General features: G+C 38.8%; 8 protein-coding genes across 8 annotated transcripts; 3 read left to right on the top strand and 5 right to left on the bottom strand.

The window, feature by feature from the left end:
- Positions 1-363: 363 nt before the first annotated feature.
- On the bottom strand, positions 364-3,222 carry BDF20DRAFT_559339 (uncharacterized protein). The gene is made up of 3 exons (XM_053075744.1): positions 3,147-3,222; positions 1,287-3,080; positions 364-1,197 (listed from the first exon to the last, which is right to left on the bottom strand). Exons 2-3 carry the CDS (start codon positions 2,853-2,855, stop codon positions 763-765), a joined length of 2,004 nt encoding a protein of 667 aa, XP_052935606.1. The 5' UTR covers positions 2,856-3,080; positions 3,147-3,222; the 3' UTR covers positions 364-762.
- A 447-nt stretch (positions 3,223-3,669) lies between these two features.
- BDF20DRAFT_941887 (uncharacterized protein) lies at positions 3,670-4,561 on the bottom strand. Its single transcript, XM_053084801.1, has one exon. It carries the CDS (start codon positions 4,550-4,552, stop codon positions 4,046-4,048), a length of 507 nt encoding a protein of 168 aa, XP_052935607.1. The 5' UTR covers positions 4,553-4,561; the 3' UTR covers positions 3,670-4,045.
- Positions 4,562-4,851: 290 nt separating this feature from the next.
- On the bottom strand, positions 4,852-5,598 carry BDF20DRAFT_821133 (uncharacterized protein; the record flags this gene model as incomplete). Its single annotated transcript, XM_053077590.1, has 2 exons — positions 4,852-5,100; positions 5,161-5,598. Coding segments are annotated over 2 exons (687 nt in total), but the record flags the coding sequence as incomplete, so codon positions are not given.
- A 210-nt stretch (positions 5,599-5,808) lies between these two features.
- On the bottom strand, positions 5,809-6,192 carry BDF20DRAFT_874179 (uncharacterized protein). Its single transcript, XM_053081251.1, has 3 exons — positions 6,048-6,192; positions 6,020-6,021; positions 5,809-5,970 (listed from the first exon to the last, which is right to left on the bottom strand). The coding sequence occupies exons 1-3, from the start codon at positions 6,124-6,126 to the stop codon at positions 5,869-5,871; spliced, it is 183 nt and encodes a 60-aa protein (XP_052935609.1). The 5' UTR covers positions 6,127-6,192; the 3' UTR covers positions 5,809-5,868.
- A 376-nt stretch (positions 6,193-6,568) lies between these two features.
- Positions 6,569-9,122, bottom strand: BDF20DRAFT_874185 (uncharacterized protein). The gene is made up of 5 exons (XM_053081252.1): positions 8,937-9,122; positions 8,612-8,858; positions 7,991-8,531; positions 7,001-7,911; positions 6,569-6,923 (listed from the first exon to the last, which is right to left on the bottom strand). The coding sequence occupies exons 2-5, from the start codon at positions 8,846-8,848 to the stop codon at positions 6,852-6,854; spliced, it is 1,761 nt and encodes a 586-aa protein (XP_052935610.1). The 5' UTR covers positions 8,849-8,858; positions 8,937-9,122; the 3' UTR covers positions 6,569-6,851.
- A 498-nt stretch (positions 9,123-9,620) lies between these two features.
- BDF20DRAFT_906419 (peptidase M24, structural domain-containing protein) lies at positions 9,621-11,531 on the top strand (the record flags this gene model as incomplete). The annotated part of the gene is made up of 2 exons (XM_053083272.1): positions 9,621-10,086; positions 10,216-11,531. The coding sequence occupies 2 exons, from the start codon at positions 9,621-9,623 to the stop codon at positions 11,529-11,531; spliced, it is 1,782 nt and encodes a 593-aa protein (XP_052935611.1).
- A 766-nt stretch (positions 11,532-12,297) lies between these two features.
- On the top strand, positions 12,298-13,530 carry BDF20DRAFT_820756 (armadillo-type protein; the record flags this gene model as incomplete). Its single annotated transcript, XM_053077559.1, has 2 exons — positions 12,298-12,445; positions 12,704-13,530. 2 exons carry the CDS (start codon positions 12,298-12,300, stop codon positions 13,528-13,530), a joined length of 975 nt encoding a protein of 324 aa, XP_052935612.1.
- Positions 13,531-13,923: 393 nt separating this feature from the next.
- Positions 13,924-15,068, top strand: BDF20DRAFT_836144 (uncharacterized protein; the record flags this gene model as incomplete). The annotated part of the gene is made up of 2 exons (XM_053078926.1): positions 13,924-13,982; positions 14,078-15,068. The coding sequence occupies 2 exons, from the start codon at positions 13,924-13,926 to the stop codon at positions 15,066-15,068; spliced, it is 1,050 nt and encodes a 349-aa protein (XP_052935613.1).
- Between the last annotated feature and the right edge of the window lie 92 nt (positions 15,069-15,160).

A 15,160-nucleotide genomic window follows, 5' to 3' on the forward strand; every position in this document is an offset into this window, starting at 1 on the left:
AACCTACAGCTTCCTTTTTTATGGATGCAGTCTTTTGATTGTGTGTTGATTCAAAATATTTTCATGTTTGTCTTTTTTCTTCTCCATATGCACCAAAAATTTTAGATATGGTCACGCAGTCTTACCGGTGTAAAGCACTCGCGAATGCTGAGCAGATGGTGCTCGTTGAAACTGTAGTTCAGCAAGTTATCAATCCAGCGTTTGCCTCTTCAATTATTGGACTGTTAATGCATTAATCTTTTTGACACAATCGATCAACTTGCTATGTTACCAGCTTCCAAAATGTGTAAAATGGTCAATACATCGATAACCAGTATAAAAGAAAAGGCCAATTTTTTTTTGTTTACTTTTTATGCCTTGAGTGTTTTGTAAGCAGCTGATTATACAGGCGCTGATCTAGCAAATACTAACTTCTATTTAATTCTTCATATAAGGCAATACGCACAGTATCCTTTATTTCTAATGGTAGATGATGTGAGAAGAGACCACTCGTTGATTTTATGACAAGAAAAAGAGAAAAAGAAAATAACTGCTTTGACGGATTCATGTTTCACCAGCTTATTCTAGTACTTTTGATTAACATTCCATACGCTTGAATGAATGCTGAATATGAACTTGTTACAATCTGCTACTAAACAATATACTCATGAACCCTTTCATTATATGTAGTGAAAGAATTAAATTTAGATAAGGGTAGTTATATTCATATTATTTACATTAATACTACATAATTTAAAGTGGCAAAGGTATATATGATATGCTTTATACAGTCATTGTTCGCATTTCTTCTTCAATAGTATTGTTTTGTTCCAACAAGCCTATCAAGTCTTTTGTAAATTTAGCAATTTCGTAAGCTTCTTGAGCCAGATTTCTTTTCACCATGGAATTTATCGTAGCTCCTTGTTCAGCATCTGTTGCTAAATCATTTTTGAATGATGTGTCTCTGATATGAATAATCTTTTCGTTGCATCGATACAGGTCATTCAAAATAATTTGCCCTTGATGCTGAAGCTCTTCGGTGAGTGTTACCGCTTTTCCATTGAGAGTATGTTTGGCGGTTTGTACAATGTCGCTAACAGTCTGAGTGATTGACGTTATTATTTCGTATAAATGCTGTTGATTTTCATTCGATCGAAGTGCTATCAATAGACTCTGAACAGATGAGACGATTTCCTCTGTCTCCGTTTTAAGAAAGGACTAACCGTATATGGTGATTCAGAAAAAAAAGAAAGGGAATAAGTAGATGGTCTTTATTTTCGTAATACTCCTTAGTATAATGTCTTTACCGATAGTTGTTGAGGAGTTAATACGTCAATGTCCATCATATTATTATAATTAACACTAGTACTACTATTCTTGCTACCATCATCATGCTGAGTATCTGCAGGATTCTTATTATTCCGGCTAGGATTACGTCTCGGGGGTACTATTTTATTCACAGACAGTGATCGAACCGAATGCTCCCCTTCTGAATCCTTATTCATCGTCTCGTCGTTTCTAATATGATTACTATCGTTCATCTTTGTTTTGCTCTCGGTTACTATGCCTTCGTCTTCTTCTGCTACTATTGACTTTAGTCCTAACAACTTAACCAAGTCCACTATAGTGACTGACAAGTTTCCTGCAGCTGCATCCACTAAGCTGACTGGACTGATCCCCATACCCGCTGCATACTGTTTCGTCGCTATTAGTAAGTGATTCAAAGCCTGTGAGAATCGTTTCTTGATACCGTAGAGTGTTTCCTGGTCTGTGTCAGGAAGTCCTATTTTACGCTCGTGGTATTCAACAGAAGTAGTGACTGATTTGCATGCCATGACAATTTGACGCATCGATAAAAGAACATCAGAAGGGTTATTGGAGTAGTGCGATGTATGGATCAAGTCGTTAATAGCGGATTGGTAGTCAGTAATATGCTGATGAGGAATGGCACCCTTCGAAATAGGTTGGATGAATAGCTCTTCTGTCACATCAGCATGATAATGGTTGGACGCATTCTCAGCTAAAGTAGTACTAGTAGCCCCTTTAAAACTTCGCAATTCCATGCTGATTGTATCATACTTCCTCTTCCAAGATTTAACCTCTTGTGTCAACCTTTTCACCTCATTCTCTGCTTTTTCGTTTTGCTTCCTTAGAGTCTCATTTTTACCAGACAATGTCTTAATTTCCCCGATGAGTTGCTTCATTTCCGATTTAACTTCTTGAACTGCCAATTGCTGATCTTGATGCTCTTTGTTTAATATATTATATTTGATTTCTAATGCTTTGTAATTTTCTAGATCTGTTGATGAAGTCTGTCGTTTCTGCTGCGACACTAATGAATTGATTCTCTCTGTCATAGCCGCTATTTTCATTTCATATTCGTATTTCATCGTCTCTATATCCGTGTTATTGTCCAGAATGGGCTTGGGCGTCTTCACCATATTGCCTAAATCGGCCATCAAGCTATCCAACGATTGTATATTGTTGTCTTGCTCTGGTATAAGCGCAGAGGTAGTTGCAGTCGTCGTGGTAGAAGATGATAGTGATGGCAAATCAGGATGACGATAATGTGGATTTTGCTTTGGTGAGTACTGGTGCCCGTTACTCCCAGTATCATCGTCCGAAGAGTAATTCACTTGTGTTTCTACATTCATCGTTCCTTTCACAGGTATAATATTGGTTGATTGACTTGCTTGTGGTTTTACTGTACTTGCGGTTGTACCCACACTGGCTAAATCATCCATTATATCGACATGCGGATATCGTCGTCTTAACTCATGATAGACATCGCTGGCTAAATCTTTGAATCGTGTTTCGACCAACGTAGCGAGCTTTTGTCGTGCTTGATTCCGACGTGGATGGAAATCACCCCTCATAGATAAAAAAGAGTCTAGATTAAAGAAATTTCCTTCAGTCTAGTTATCATTACTATAGAATCGTATGTCTTTGTAGTAAGTAATTGATGTTACTGTGAGTGTCCATTGTTCTTCTTATTAGTTCATCATAAACGTCAGTAGCCAATTCATGGAATTGTAGGTTATTCAACCTTGACAACTTCTGTCTAGCAGCAGCTCTTTGCGGCAACACTCCTTCCTTGGCCTCTATTTCATTCAACATCCATTAGTTCTCGTTATTCCTTTGCTCAAAGTGGTTGGTGTGACCCTCACCTTTGGTTAAGGCTTGATATAGATATTTTTGCAACTCCATAAAATAAGTCTTTGCTGAGGACTCTTGTACAGAAATGTTGTTACTATTATTAGTACCATGACTGCTGTTAGTGGCTGTGCTTGTGCTTGTTTGGCGATGAGTTGACGAACTATTTGAGGTCATGGAGTAAATGGTGGTGGAAGTGGTTGAGATCGTCTTTGACATGGAAAAAAAAAAAGAAAGGCTGTAGTAATATATAGGCTAATCTGTCAAAAAAAAAAATTGGGTTTTAACTAATCAAATCAATAAATAATTTTTGGTGCCTTAATTAATAAGAATTGAAGATCCTTGGCTCGCGCTTAGTACAGCAGCAGCAGCAGCAGTAGTAGTAGTAGTATTAGCAAAAGTTATAGTTTATCGGCGTATCAGTAACGGCGTTATTAGTAATCTTAGTATACTGATAAAAGTTAATAGGGACAAAATTTATGATGTAGTGGAAAGCTACAAGGAAGAGAAAGAAAAGAAGGGATAATGAGTTAGGAGTTTACAGTTTTTTAACTGCGGGTTTAGACGCAGCTTAAAAATAACTGGATGGAATGACCAAAATTTTGAGACGATTGAGTTAGAGTTTGAAGATCGAACTACACTAAAATGGAGACGTTTACCTGTAAATATCAAGCCAGTTTCGTTCTGGCGATAATAAAAATCAAAAGACTAAGAAGTTGTCTTCCGGCTGAACTCCGTAGGACGTTCCTTGTCTTTCCATACCGAAATGCTGATGGCCACCATGTTTTTTGCTGCATTGACATCGCGGTTCCATAGTATCTTACAGGTTTTGCAAACAAGGATACTACAGCCACGCACGGTGTCTAATTTCCTTCTTTTTTTCCGTAATTTTTTGTCGTCTTTGACACCTCCATCAACAAGCATGTTCACCATCGTATCTGCCGCACGCTTGCTGCCCTTGATACAGACGGAATCTAGTTTCACCCATACCAGGCCCATAGAATGAGAACAGGATCTCTAAATGTTGTAGTATGTAAATAATATATCTCTTATACTGTTCAGGCGAGCCTGTTTTACTACTTGGTATATTGCTTTCTATCGCTTTTATCATACAACCGGCCTTTTTCCTTTCTAATTCTGCATTGACACGAGTACTACCCGTCATGTGATAATATTCTTTTGTCGAGCAGCGCCGTATCTCATGTCTGTTTGTTTCTAACCCGATTGCTGCTGTAAATACGGTCTTTCGGCCAGGATCAACAAATGTGGGTCTGTAGTTTGTCGTGATTTCTTCATAGGAGAAGTCTTCCAACGTCAAGTCATGATGATCAATGATGGCGTCTTCTTTTGGTTTCTTCTTACGACTAAATAGGAAGTCTACAGTGAAGCCATCAGATCGAATGAGATTCCTGAAGAGCATACTTGTGTTTGTCTTTAACTCAGCAATACTATGATATAAGTGAAAGAATAATCTTGAGAACAGAGTCTTTTAGCAGAGTGCTATTTACTTTACCTTCTGAAGCCTAACTTTTTGAAGTTGAACACTTTACAAAATTGTTCAAGTTGATTCCAATAGCCCTTTACAAGTCTTCCAGGAAATAAAAAAGGAGTAAGGGCGTTTATGCTGATGGTAATGAAGCGCCATGATACTGAGGGTGTTGGAAAAGGGAAGAAGCGATGAGGTAATGGTAACCTACGAACATCGTAGGGAAGATGATTTTAATGCTCTTCTTCGTAGTATTCTTGGATAAACCACAAGGGCTTGACAAATTTGACCGGATCGGCCGCCAATGATAAAAGCGTAACCTTTTCCTCCACAAGGTCTGCAAAGTTCTTGCACAAATTATCTATTCTTAATTTGTCATCACTGCTTAACTTGACTTTACCAGGCCATTTGGGTTCGCCTTTGCAAATCGCTTGATAGCAGTATTTTGTTGCGATTTCGTCAACATCGCGCTTTACCATGCTCTAAAGAGAAAAGAATATTGACTTTGCTGCTGTTTGGTTTAATGTAAAGTTAATCCTTACCGGGAACAAATTCTGCAAGGTATAGTATAGATATTTAAGCATTCGCTGCTCAAAAAGCTCAACAATGCTGTTTGTATATGTGGTACTGAGCTCTTTACAAGCTTCTGTCAAGCATTGGCTATAGCCTTTGGTGAAGCTATAACTTACTTCGACAGCTGGATGCTTCTCTTTGAACTGCTTATAGAAGTTTTTCATGGAATCATTTATTGCTTTCTTGTTGGTTACTGTTTTACCTGTTACAAGTTGTCCAACCGAATACCAGAACTGTTGGGTGAAAATTTCTTTTGGTGTGTCTTTCTTATTATGGATGAGATAAGCGTTAACAAATAGTTGCGAACGAAACACAATAGCCCTAATGTCATTGCAGCACGAAATGACTCTTTCTCTGAATTTCTCGCGGAAGGTTGGTAACACCGCACTGTCGATGGGAAGCTTTCTTGTGAATACAGTAGCATCATCACCAAGAACAGATGAAATAAGTTCATCTTTCGAAGGCGTGTGTTTGAGGCATTGCGGCGAACGAGCAGTGGTATGGCCATCTTGTCCACAGCTGAGGCACTTTACAGCTTGTGCGGTGGTCTTTTTCCGTTTAACTGCTTTCTTCTTCTCTTTCACTTGGTCACTCTGTTTTCTCTTTTTGCCACTGCTACCAACTTTAAGGAGGTTACTCACAAGCAATTAAGTGCTGTGTGTAAGATAGATTTAGGTTTATTGCTTACCATCATCAGCATTTACGGCTTTGTAATACTTGCATTTGTAGTAACGCTTGTCAAAATGACCTGGTTCATAGCAGTCTCGACACTTGGTATGCTCTAAAAAATTACAACAAATATCAGAATCCTTATATCTTGATCTGACGGTTCTCCTACAATTATCAAGCATTTTACCAAATGGGTTCCTTTTAACCTGGTTCTTATGCTTTTCTTTAATAGATCTAATCTTCTGTATAATGAAACTTTTGTACATGAATAGAGCTGTAAGTTACAAAAAAAGCGAAATACGGAAAAGAAGGGATCTTATTCTCGTTTAAAAGAACCCCTTCATTATAATCTAACTTTGACAACAAAACGCGAGAAAAGAAAGACACGTCTTTATCATTGGGCAAAGTTCCGAAAAAGGCACTGACGAACGGTCTTATAACACATCGTCAAATGACGAAAAAGTTGTCAAGCTTTTTGTAGCTCGTCCTATTGCAAAGTCACGCCAATAAGAGTTTTCTTAGCGACCTCTTTACTATGAGCACTCATTTTTAGGACTAGCTTGTACGCCATCCTTAATGCTGCTTGGATGATACTGGATAATTGATTATCAGCGAAATCGTCCAAGAATAATATACCGCTTCATCGTAAAATAATTGAAAGTTGTCTAAATTAAGATTTAATAGTGTCCAATAAAATTTGTGAAAAGTCTGAAATAGTAGTTAAAACACTGTATTCATAAATGAGACGCTCTTCTCCAGAAAACCCCGCAAAAATAAAGTTGCTTTTTTGTTGTTGCTGGTACAGCGGCTATTCAAAAAATGAGCTCAAAGGTCTAGCATGCCTACACAAAACAGCAAAAGTCAGTGTATAACCCAACAACTTGGGAGACAGAATCTTTGTTTGACGAAAGGGGTTTAGAAGATGGATATAGAATATATTGGGCTTTGAGTGGATGATTGTTGTGAATAAATACGTTAAAGATGAGAGGTATCATGAGGATTGGGAAAATGTTGTCAATAAATGCTCAACTTCATTGAGTAAAGTTCTAGCCTGTTCGTCGTACTATAGGATATACAGGTTTAGTATCATATAAAAAAAAAAAAGACGACTAACGAGAGAGTAGGGCTGAGTTGACTTACTGGATGTTTTGCTTTTAACGCACTCTTAGCAAAATATTTTGCTCGTTCGTAGTTCTCTTCTTCAACAGCATTCCTGGCTAGAAACATGGCCACGTATCCCAACTTCTCCGGCACGTAACCATCTGAATTCGCGGTGATAGTAGCCAGTTCCACATAAATGTCGGAGAAGAATTCTATTGCTCGGCTTTCATTGCCAATATCCCATAATAACTGAGCCAACCATATGGGTATTAATCTTTCATAATTAGCCGCATCTCTTTGCTTATCGCATTCTCTTCCCTTTTCATAACATGTCTGCGCTAGGTTTGCATTCCTCTTGCGACTGTCACCGGTATCTTCATTATCTAGAGTATAATCCAACAGAAAATCATCATGCAACTCGTCGTCAACTTCCATTGCCAAACGATAACATGCATTCAAAGCTCTCCAAGTTCGCGGTTCTTTAGGACACAAGTCAATTGCTTTCAAAAAGCAATGAATCGCTTCAATGTAATCAGTGTGACCCATAATTTGATAATATGCTTCACCCAGACTGTGCCATGGCCGTCGGTCATAGGGCTTAATAGTAATTGCTCGTCGATAACACTCCACAGCTCCTGATCTCACCTTGTAGTCAAGGTACGTGTGACCCAACAATATCCATGCCACAGCGTAATCGCGTTGTAATCGAAGAGCCATTTTGAACCAAGCAATAGCATCATGCGCTTGTTTCTTTATGCTGCAATAGTTGCCTTTCACGACAAATGATATCGGATGGAAGGCGTCGATACTGCTGCAATCAATATCAAGCTGGCATAATGTTTCCTTTTCACCTAAAGAATAAAGGACATTGGAAAAAATGTCCATATTCTCCAGCCGTGAAGGGTGACGAATTCGAAGTTCTTGAAAGACAACGCGTGCTTCATCAAGACCTAGATGTGTAAATGACGACTTTTAGCTCTCAAAAAGAGTGGTATACATGCATTGGGTTTACACACTATTTGACTTTACGGCTTTCGTTGTAAAAGTATTTGCCCCATAATGCTAAAAGGAATGCAGAGTTTGGAAAATAACGTGTCAAAGGTTGAATAATTTCTACGAACAGTGGTTTGCCGTTGTCATCATCGCATTGAATATGTGTACACATCTCTGCCAAAAATATATTCTTCATGATGTACGCGCTTTCATTCAGCGTATATCTTTTGCTCGTATGACCTTTCGCAGACGGTGCCACGAAATCTTGATCCAACCGTTTCTTCAGTTCAAGAAACATCTCTCTACTTTTAACTAGACTGCCTAACTCTAACCAAGCTGATCTTTGATAAGGAAAGGCGCGTACCGATTTCAGTAATACATGAATGGCTTTGTAGTGATAATTGAGACGCTTTAATACGACTCCATAAAGGTATAAACCAAAAGCATCTAAACTGTTCGTCTGATATTGATTTGATAATTCCTCCTCTAATGATTTAAGATAGGGGTTTTCAGCTTTGTCATCCTCTTCTACACCTAATATGTCTTGCGTGGATTTCAGCTTGATCTTTTCACCTGTCTTTAAAAAACAAAGATGGTTGCGTTAACTCCAGCAAGTTCATGAAACTGATAATTTGACAGATCTACGTTTCATTTTACCATGTAAGTAGCATACAGTTTGAGAAAGTTTATTGTCGGATGTGTTGTGTCATATTTCGATAGTACTACTCTGGCATTCGCAAATTCTCGTTTTTCAAATAACAATATCGCGTATTGATGTTGTAACTTCTCAAAGTGTCCCATTGGAGGGAAAGTGCCATCATCTAATGTATAATGACCAGTAAAATACGTGACGTATTTACGGTTGCGTAGTGCTGGTCGACATCCTTGAATCATTTCGGCTGCCCTAATTCGTTTTTACCGGACGATCGATGATCAGATCAGATTCACGTACGTACAAAAGCATTCATTTTTGTTACTTTACTGTACCAAATGGAGGCGAAGGACAAACAGTGATTTTCGCAAACATCTTTTGCTCGGTACAAGTTGCTAACGAATTGTTCAACAATGTCATCCGAGCAATCGTACATTGTTTCTATTCAGCTAAAGGGGGAACTGAGAGATTTGGCTTACAGAAAAATAACGTGAATTTAATTTGCGGAAAACATTCATGCGAATGATAGGCTCGGCAAATGATAGGCTATCGATGAAGTGAATCTCTCAAGTTTTAACTTCCTACTTAAATAACTGAATAACAGGTTATGAAGATTTTCGATAAGAGTCGTTCAAGCAAATAATTTTCTCAACTCTAGATGACGCTTTATTCTTTGACTAGCTCTGTACTTTGTTTTTGCATAATGACTCGTCACTATCATTAGCTGAAAGAAGCATGCTACAAAATGCTTCTTTCGAGTATCTGATGTTAAATAGAGCGTATTCATTGCACACCCATGACTCATGTGATTGGCCGTTGCTTTTTTGTGTAATTCTGTACAAAAGTCTTTAAGATGTACGTAGATTTTTTATGCAAATAAATTTCCGTTTCTTTTCGTAAATTTACAAGTCTTTTGCTTCTTTTCTTTTCTGTAAAGTAATAACCACGAGAACTAGAGTAGAAAGCAAAATGACCGTGTCTACTATTGATCGCCTCACTCGTCTTCGTGCTGAAATGAAAGTGCACGGTGTTAACGTCTTCCTCATTCCTTCTGAAGATGCACATCAAAGTGAATACATTGCCGATTGCGACAAACGTCGCGCCTGGATCTCAGGCTTTACCGGTTCTGCTGGTTTCGCTATTGTAACAGAAACTGCAGCTGCTCTTTTCACGGATGGTCGTTATTTCTTGCAGGCGTCTCAGCAACTCGATGACAAATACTGGACTTTAATGAAGCAAGGATTACCGGGTGTTCCTACTTGGCAAGAATACTTGGTGCAGAATTTGGAAGCAGGTAGTAAGATTGGTTTTGATCCTACATTAATAAGTGCTGTGGATGCACATCAGTTGGAAAAGCAATTGGCACCTTTAGGCTCCACGTTGGTCCCCTTGGAAAAGAATTTGGTGGATTTAGCGTGGGGTGAGGATAGACCTACACCACCCAAGGACAAAGTTTTTGTACAACCCACTAAATACACAGGTACTATGAGAGATATAGAAGCAGCAGAAGTCTAGTGAGGGACCGAGGAGGAGGGGGGGGGCGCAAATGAAAAGTCATGCACAAATAGAAAGCAGTGATAAATGGGATCTAACGCGAATGTTATTGTAGGAAAATCTGTGCAGGATAAATTAAAGGAAGTTCACGATTATATCGAGAAGGAGAACGCTTATGGTCTTATTATATCTGCACTGGATGAAATTGCTTGGTTGTTTAACCTTAGAGGTTCAGATATTGACTGTAATCCAGTTTTCTTTTCCTATGCTGTCATTACTGAGGCTGAGGCTTATCTTTATATCGACCTTGACAAGATCACAGATGATAGCGTCCAGTCTCATTTGAAAGAATCCAACGTGATTGCCAAACCATACGACACGTTCTTTGAATGTTTGAGAGGATTCAGATTTGAAGAAGGCAAAAAACTGCTCGTCAACAACAAAACCAGTTTGGCTGTTGAAATAGCAGTAGGAGGTGAAGCCAACGTCAAAGAGGAACCACGCAGCTTCGTCAATGATTGCAAAGCCATCAAGACAGCTGAGGAATTGCAAGGGATGCGTGATTGTCATTTACGCGATGGTGCTGCTCTTGTACAATACATTGCTTGGCTCGAGAACAAATTGCTTGTTGAAAAAGCTCAGTTGGATGAAGTAGACGGTGCTGACCGCTTAGAACAGTTCCGTGCCGCTCAAGAGCACTATGTTGGCCTTTCTTTCCCTACCATCTCTTCTACGGGTCCTAACGGTGCTATCATTCATTACCAGCCTGAAAAAGGAAGCTGCAAGACGATTGATCCAGCTCATATTTACTTGGTGGATTCGGGTGCACAATACCTCGATGGCACCACCGATGTCACACGTACATATCATTTCACAACACCTACTGCTTATGAAAAGCGATGCTTTACTCGTGTTTTGCAAGGTCATATTGCCATTGATCAAGCTGTCTTTCCAAAAGGCACGACGGGTTATTTATTAGACCCTCTGGCCCGCCAATTCCTTTGGCAAGACGGTCTTAACTTTTTGCACGGTACAGGACATGGTGTAGGGGCATTTTTGAATGTCCATGAAGGCCCTCACGGTATTGGTATCCGTCCCCATTACAACGACACGCCTCTTGCTGTGGGTATGACTGTCACCGATGAACCTGGTTATTATGAAGATGGTAAATTTGGTATTCGTATCGAAAATGTGATCTTGGTCAAAGATGCAGAAACACCCAATAATTTTGGTGGACGTGGCTATCTTGGTTTTGAACATGTTACTATGGCACCCATTGGTTTGAATCTCATTGACAAAGATTTGTTATCGCCCTCTGAAAAGAAATGGGTGAACGATTATCATAAAGAATGTTTGGAGAAGTTAAGTCCATTGCTTAGCCATGATGAATTAGCAATGAATTGGCTCAAGAAAGAAACCACACCCATCTAATGAATCAAAGATGAATCAAATGTATATAACAGATCTATTTGTAGTTAATATCTGAAAAAAAAAAAAAATAATTAGCAAAGCAGGAAAAGCTAATGTCGTTCCTGAATTGAGTATTTGTCATCTAATTTGCCGTGTGTTAAACGGACGAAATCAGACAATAATTAACGTGAAACCTTAGAAAATCGATCGACTTTTTGCCGTTTTGCAAAACCTCATACTTCTTAACTGACAGTGAGCCCAACGTGCTTTTAGACTTTGGATGTGCAGTAGACTAAAAATCATATAGAGGCACATAATACCATACACGTCAATCTTCTATGCCAAAACTGCGCTAGAGCCTAGGTCGATCTCTTGATCCCAGTTTAAAACTTTTTTTTTTTTTCCCACATCAATGAATCGCCGACGAAGGAACCAAACTGGTAAGAATGGCTGACAAATCAAAGGTTTAAAGTACAAGCTAACATATACAAGTGTTCAATTGTATGAATAACAAACTATTCAATTCTAACAGGGAAGCAGTAAACAACAGAATGTAAGTTGGAAGTCTTTTTTCTTACTCTTTGGATCAGCTTATTTTATCGAGTATTGTTTGCTTTTTTTCTATTTCCGCCCGAACCCTTTCCTATCATACGATTCTGCTTATTGAAACCTAGTGGCTTTTTTTAATATTTTTATTCTTGTTGATCTCATTTTGTTTAGTCTTGCTCTTCTTTTTTTCTTTCTTAAACAACCTTTCCTATACCTTCTTCAATATACAGATCTAACAATGATTAACAAGGATCAAATCAACTGGGATTATCTTGAAAACGCTCTTCAAAACAAATCTGGCGATGTTCCTCTTGCCGAACGTTTCCGTGCTCTTTTCACCTTGAAGGCTATTGGTGACGAAAAGGCTATTGATATTTGTGCTGGAGGTACGTATTCTGTGATATGGTTGTTGGGGAGTCAAAGCGTACAGAAGAGTAGACACACGCATCACTGCTTTTCATATCAGCTTTTTTACTGTGGTCCGTGCGTTTGTGTAGCATGGAAAGAGGGTGTGCGTGTGTGCTGTGTAACGTTTTATAAGCTGGACGGAGGAGAAGAGGGACAGCAACGATGGAGGAGGCAATTGTTCATTATTTTTTTTGCTATGATTTGAATACTCAATTCTATGAATCTATCTTTTACAGCTTTTTCTGATGAATCTGCTCTTTTGAAGCACGAAATTGCCTATTGTTTAGGTCAAACTCGTAACCCTTATGCCAAGAAATGCCTCACTGAAGTTCTTGAAAACGAAGAGGAACATGTTATGGTCCGTCACGAAGCTGCTGAAGCCATGGGTGCTCTCGGTTTCGAGGACTCTCTCCCCATTTTGGAAAAGTATGCCAAAGAGGATCCTGAACAAGCCATTGTTGAAACTTGTCAGCTCGCCATCGAAAGAATTAAGTACGTCAATGACCCTAATAACAAGAAGGATCAAGAATACCGCAGTATCTACAGTTCCATTGATCCTGCCCCTCCTAGTTTGGAACCCAAGGATGTCAAGACCCTTGGTCAAGAATTAATCGACCCCAAGTTGCCTCTCTTTGAGAGATACAGAGCTATGTTTGCTCTTCGTGAAATCGGCACCACGGAAGCTGTCTTGGCTCTTTGTGAAGGTTTGAAGGATACCACTTCTGCTCTTTTCCGTCACGAAGTATGCTATGTATTGGGTCAATTGCAAAGCCCTGCTTCTGTTCCTGCTCTTTCTGAATCTTTGAAGAACAAGGAGGAAGCTCATATGGTTCGTCATGAAGCTGCTGAAGCTCTTGGTTCTGTTGCCAGCCCCGAAGTTTTCGAGATTTTGAACAAGTACAAGGATGACGAAGAACCTGTTGTTCGTGAATCTTGTATTGTTGCTCTTGATATGTTTGAGTATGAAAACAATGATGCTTTCCAATATGCTGATGGTCTCGAGTCGGAAAAGCAAAACATGCACAACCTCAAGCTTGCCACTGCCACTAATACCAACAACTAAATCATCATCTTTGGATGAAGTTTCTTTTTGTTTTTTGCACGTATTCATTCATTTTATTTTATTTTTTGTATTTTTTAAAATTCACAACCCTGTCTTTTTCTTGTATAGAACATTTCCCCAATCATAATTTATTCTAGTGCCGTATTTTTATCTTTCACTGTTAATGAACTCTAATAAAACACTCATTGAATCAATCACTTCTCTCGTTGGCTGACTTGTGAAGTTACAACAGTGCTTCCTTAAAAGAGAAATTGAAGTACCTGAAATTATGCAGATGTCAGACTGAACGAAACAGTCACAGCTCAGCCACTTGACCATTTCCAAATGGGCTTCCTATCTTTTTGTCCACAACTCTTTCCAAAATCATTTCTTTAAATTAAGGCAAACAAAAATATGGAAAAGTGGAAAGGTTCTTTTGCCCAGTCGCAATTAGAAAAGTTTGGTTGGGAAACGTAAGTATAACATACGGGAATAGCTTATTAGAAAAGCTAACAGCTCGGTTTACTTACCCGTTTCGCTTTATTTACTTTTTCAAACAATAACAAAGTGGTGAAGGTCTTGGTAAAAATAAAGAAGGCAATGCCAAACATATCAGTGTCACTGTTAAGAATGACAAAAAAGGCGTTGGCGTCAATAAAGGCGATTGGGAATTTGCTTGGTGGGACCATTTGTATAATAAAAGTGCCCACTCGGTTGTTGTAGAAAAAGACCAAGAGAAAGGTGAAATCAAAGTGGCTACAAAGAAGAAGGGTGAAAACCGTCGATCCAGAACTGGAATTATATCTACACATAAACCAACAGGCAAATCTGTCATCACTACCACTACCACGACGAGTGCAACTACCACAACGAATCCAAGTAAAAGCATGAGTGCTATGGCAGATGAAAGAAACATGATGGATGCTGTGAAAGATGTTCATATAAATATCGCACAGCGAATTGCGAGCACTGCATTGTATGGATCGTTTGTCAAGGGGAGTGCACCTAGTACACCTGCAACGTCTACGCCCACGAGTGAGGCTACGTCTGCTGCAGAAGATGATGAAGAGGAGGAGGAGGAGGACGACGAGTTGAAGGATTATTCTATGAAGGTATCGGATGCAGAGTTATTTGCTGCTTGTGAAGGAAGAACTGCACGTAAAGGGGGTCGTGGTTTAGTTGAACAAACAGGCAAATTCAAGCGTGTCATGCAAGAGTTTGTTAGACAACCAGAGGACGACGAAGAAAATGATATTGATACCAAAAAATCCGAAAAGGCTTCTTCTAAGAAAGATAAAAAGAGAAAACGTCTTGACAAAGACGATGAAAATGATACCCATAAGAAATCTGTTAAAAAATCCAAGAAATCTGATAAAGAATCGAAAAAGGCTAAGAAATCAGAAAAAAAGTCCAAGGAAAAGTCAGATACTGGAGATAAGAAGAAGGCTAAGAAAGACAAGTCTTGTAAAAAGGAGAAGAAGAAAGCCTTGAAAGATAAGAAAGACCAAGAAAATAAGAAGGATAAAAAGGACAAGAAGAAGAAAAAGTCAAAGGATTAGACAAACCCTACTTTGACTACTAGACTTTCTTTTTTAAAAACTTTTATTTCACGCAAAACTGCACGCATATAAATTAACATTTAGATATTAGA

Source organism: Mycotypha africana, assembly GCF_025528875.1.
Source record: "Mycotypha africana strain NRRL 2978 chromosome Unknown BDF20scaffold_6, whole genome shotgun sequence".
In the NCBI taxonomy this organism is placed as follows: domain Eukaryota; kingdom Fungi; phylum Mucoromycota; class Mucoromycetes; order Mucorales; family Mycotyphaceae; genus Mycotypha; species Mycotypha africana.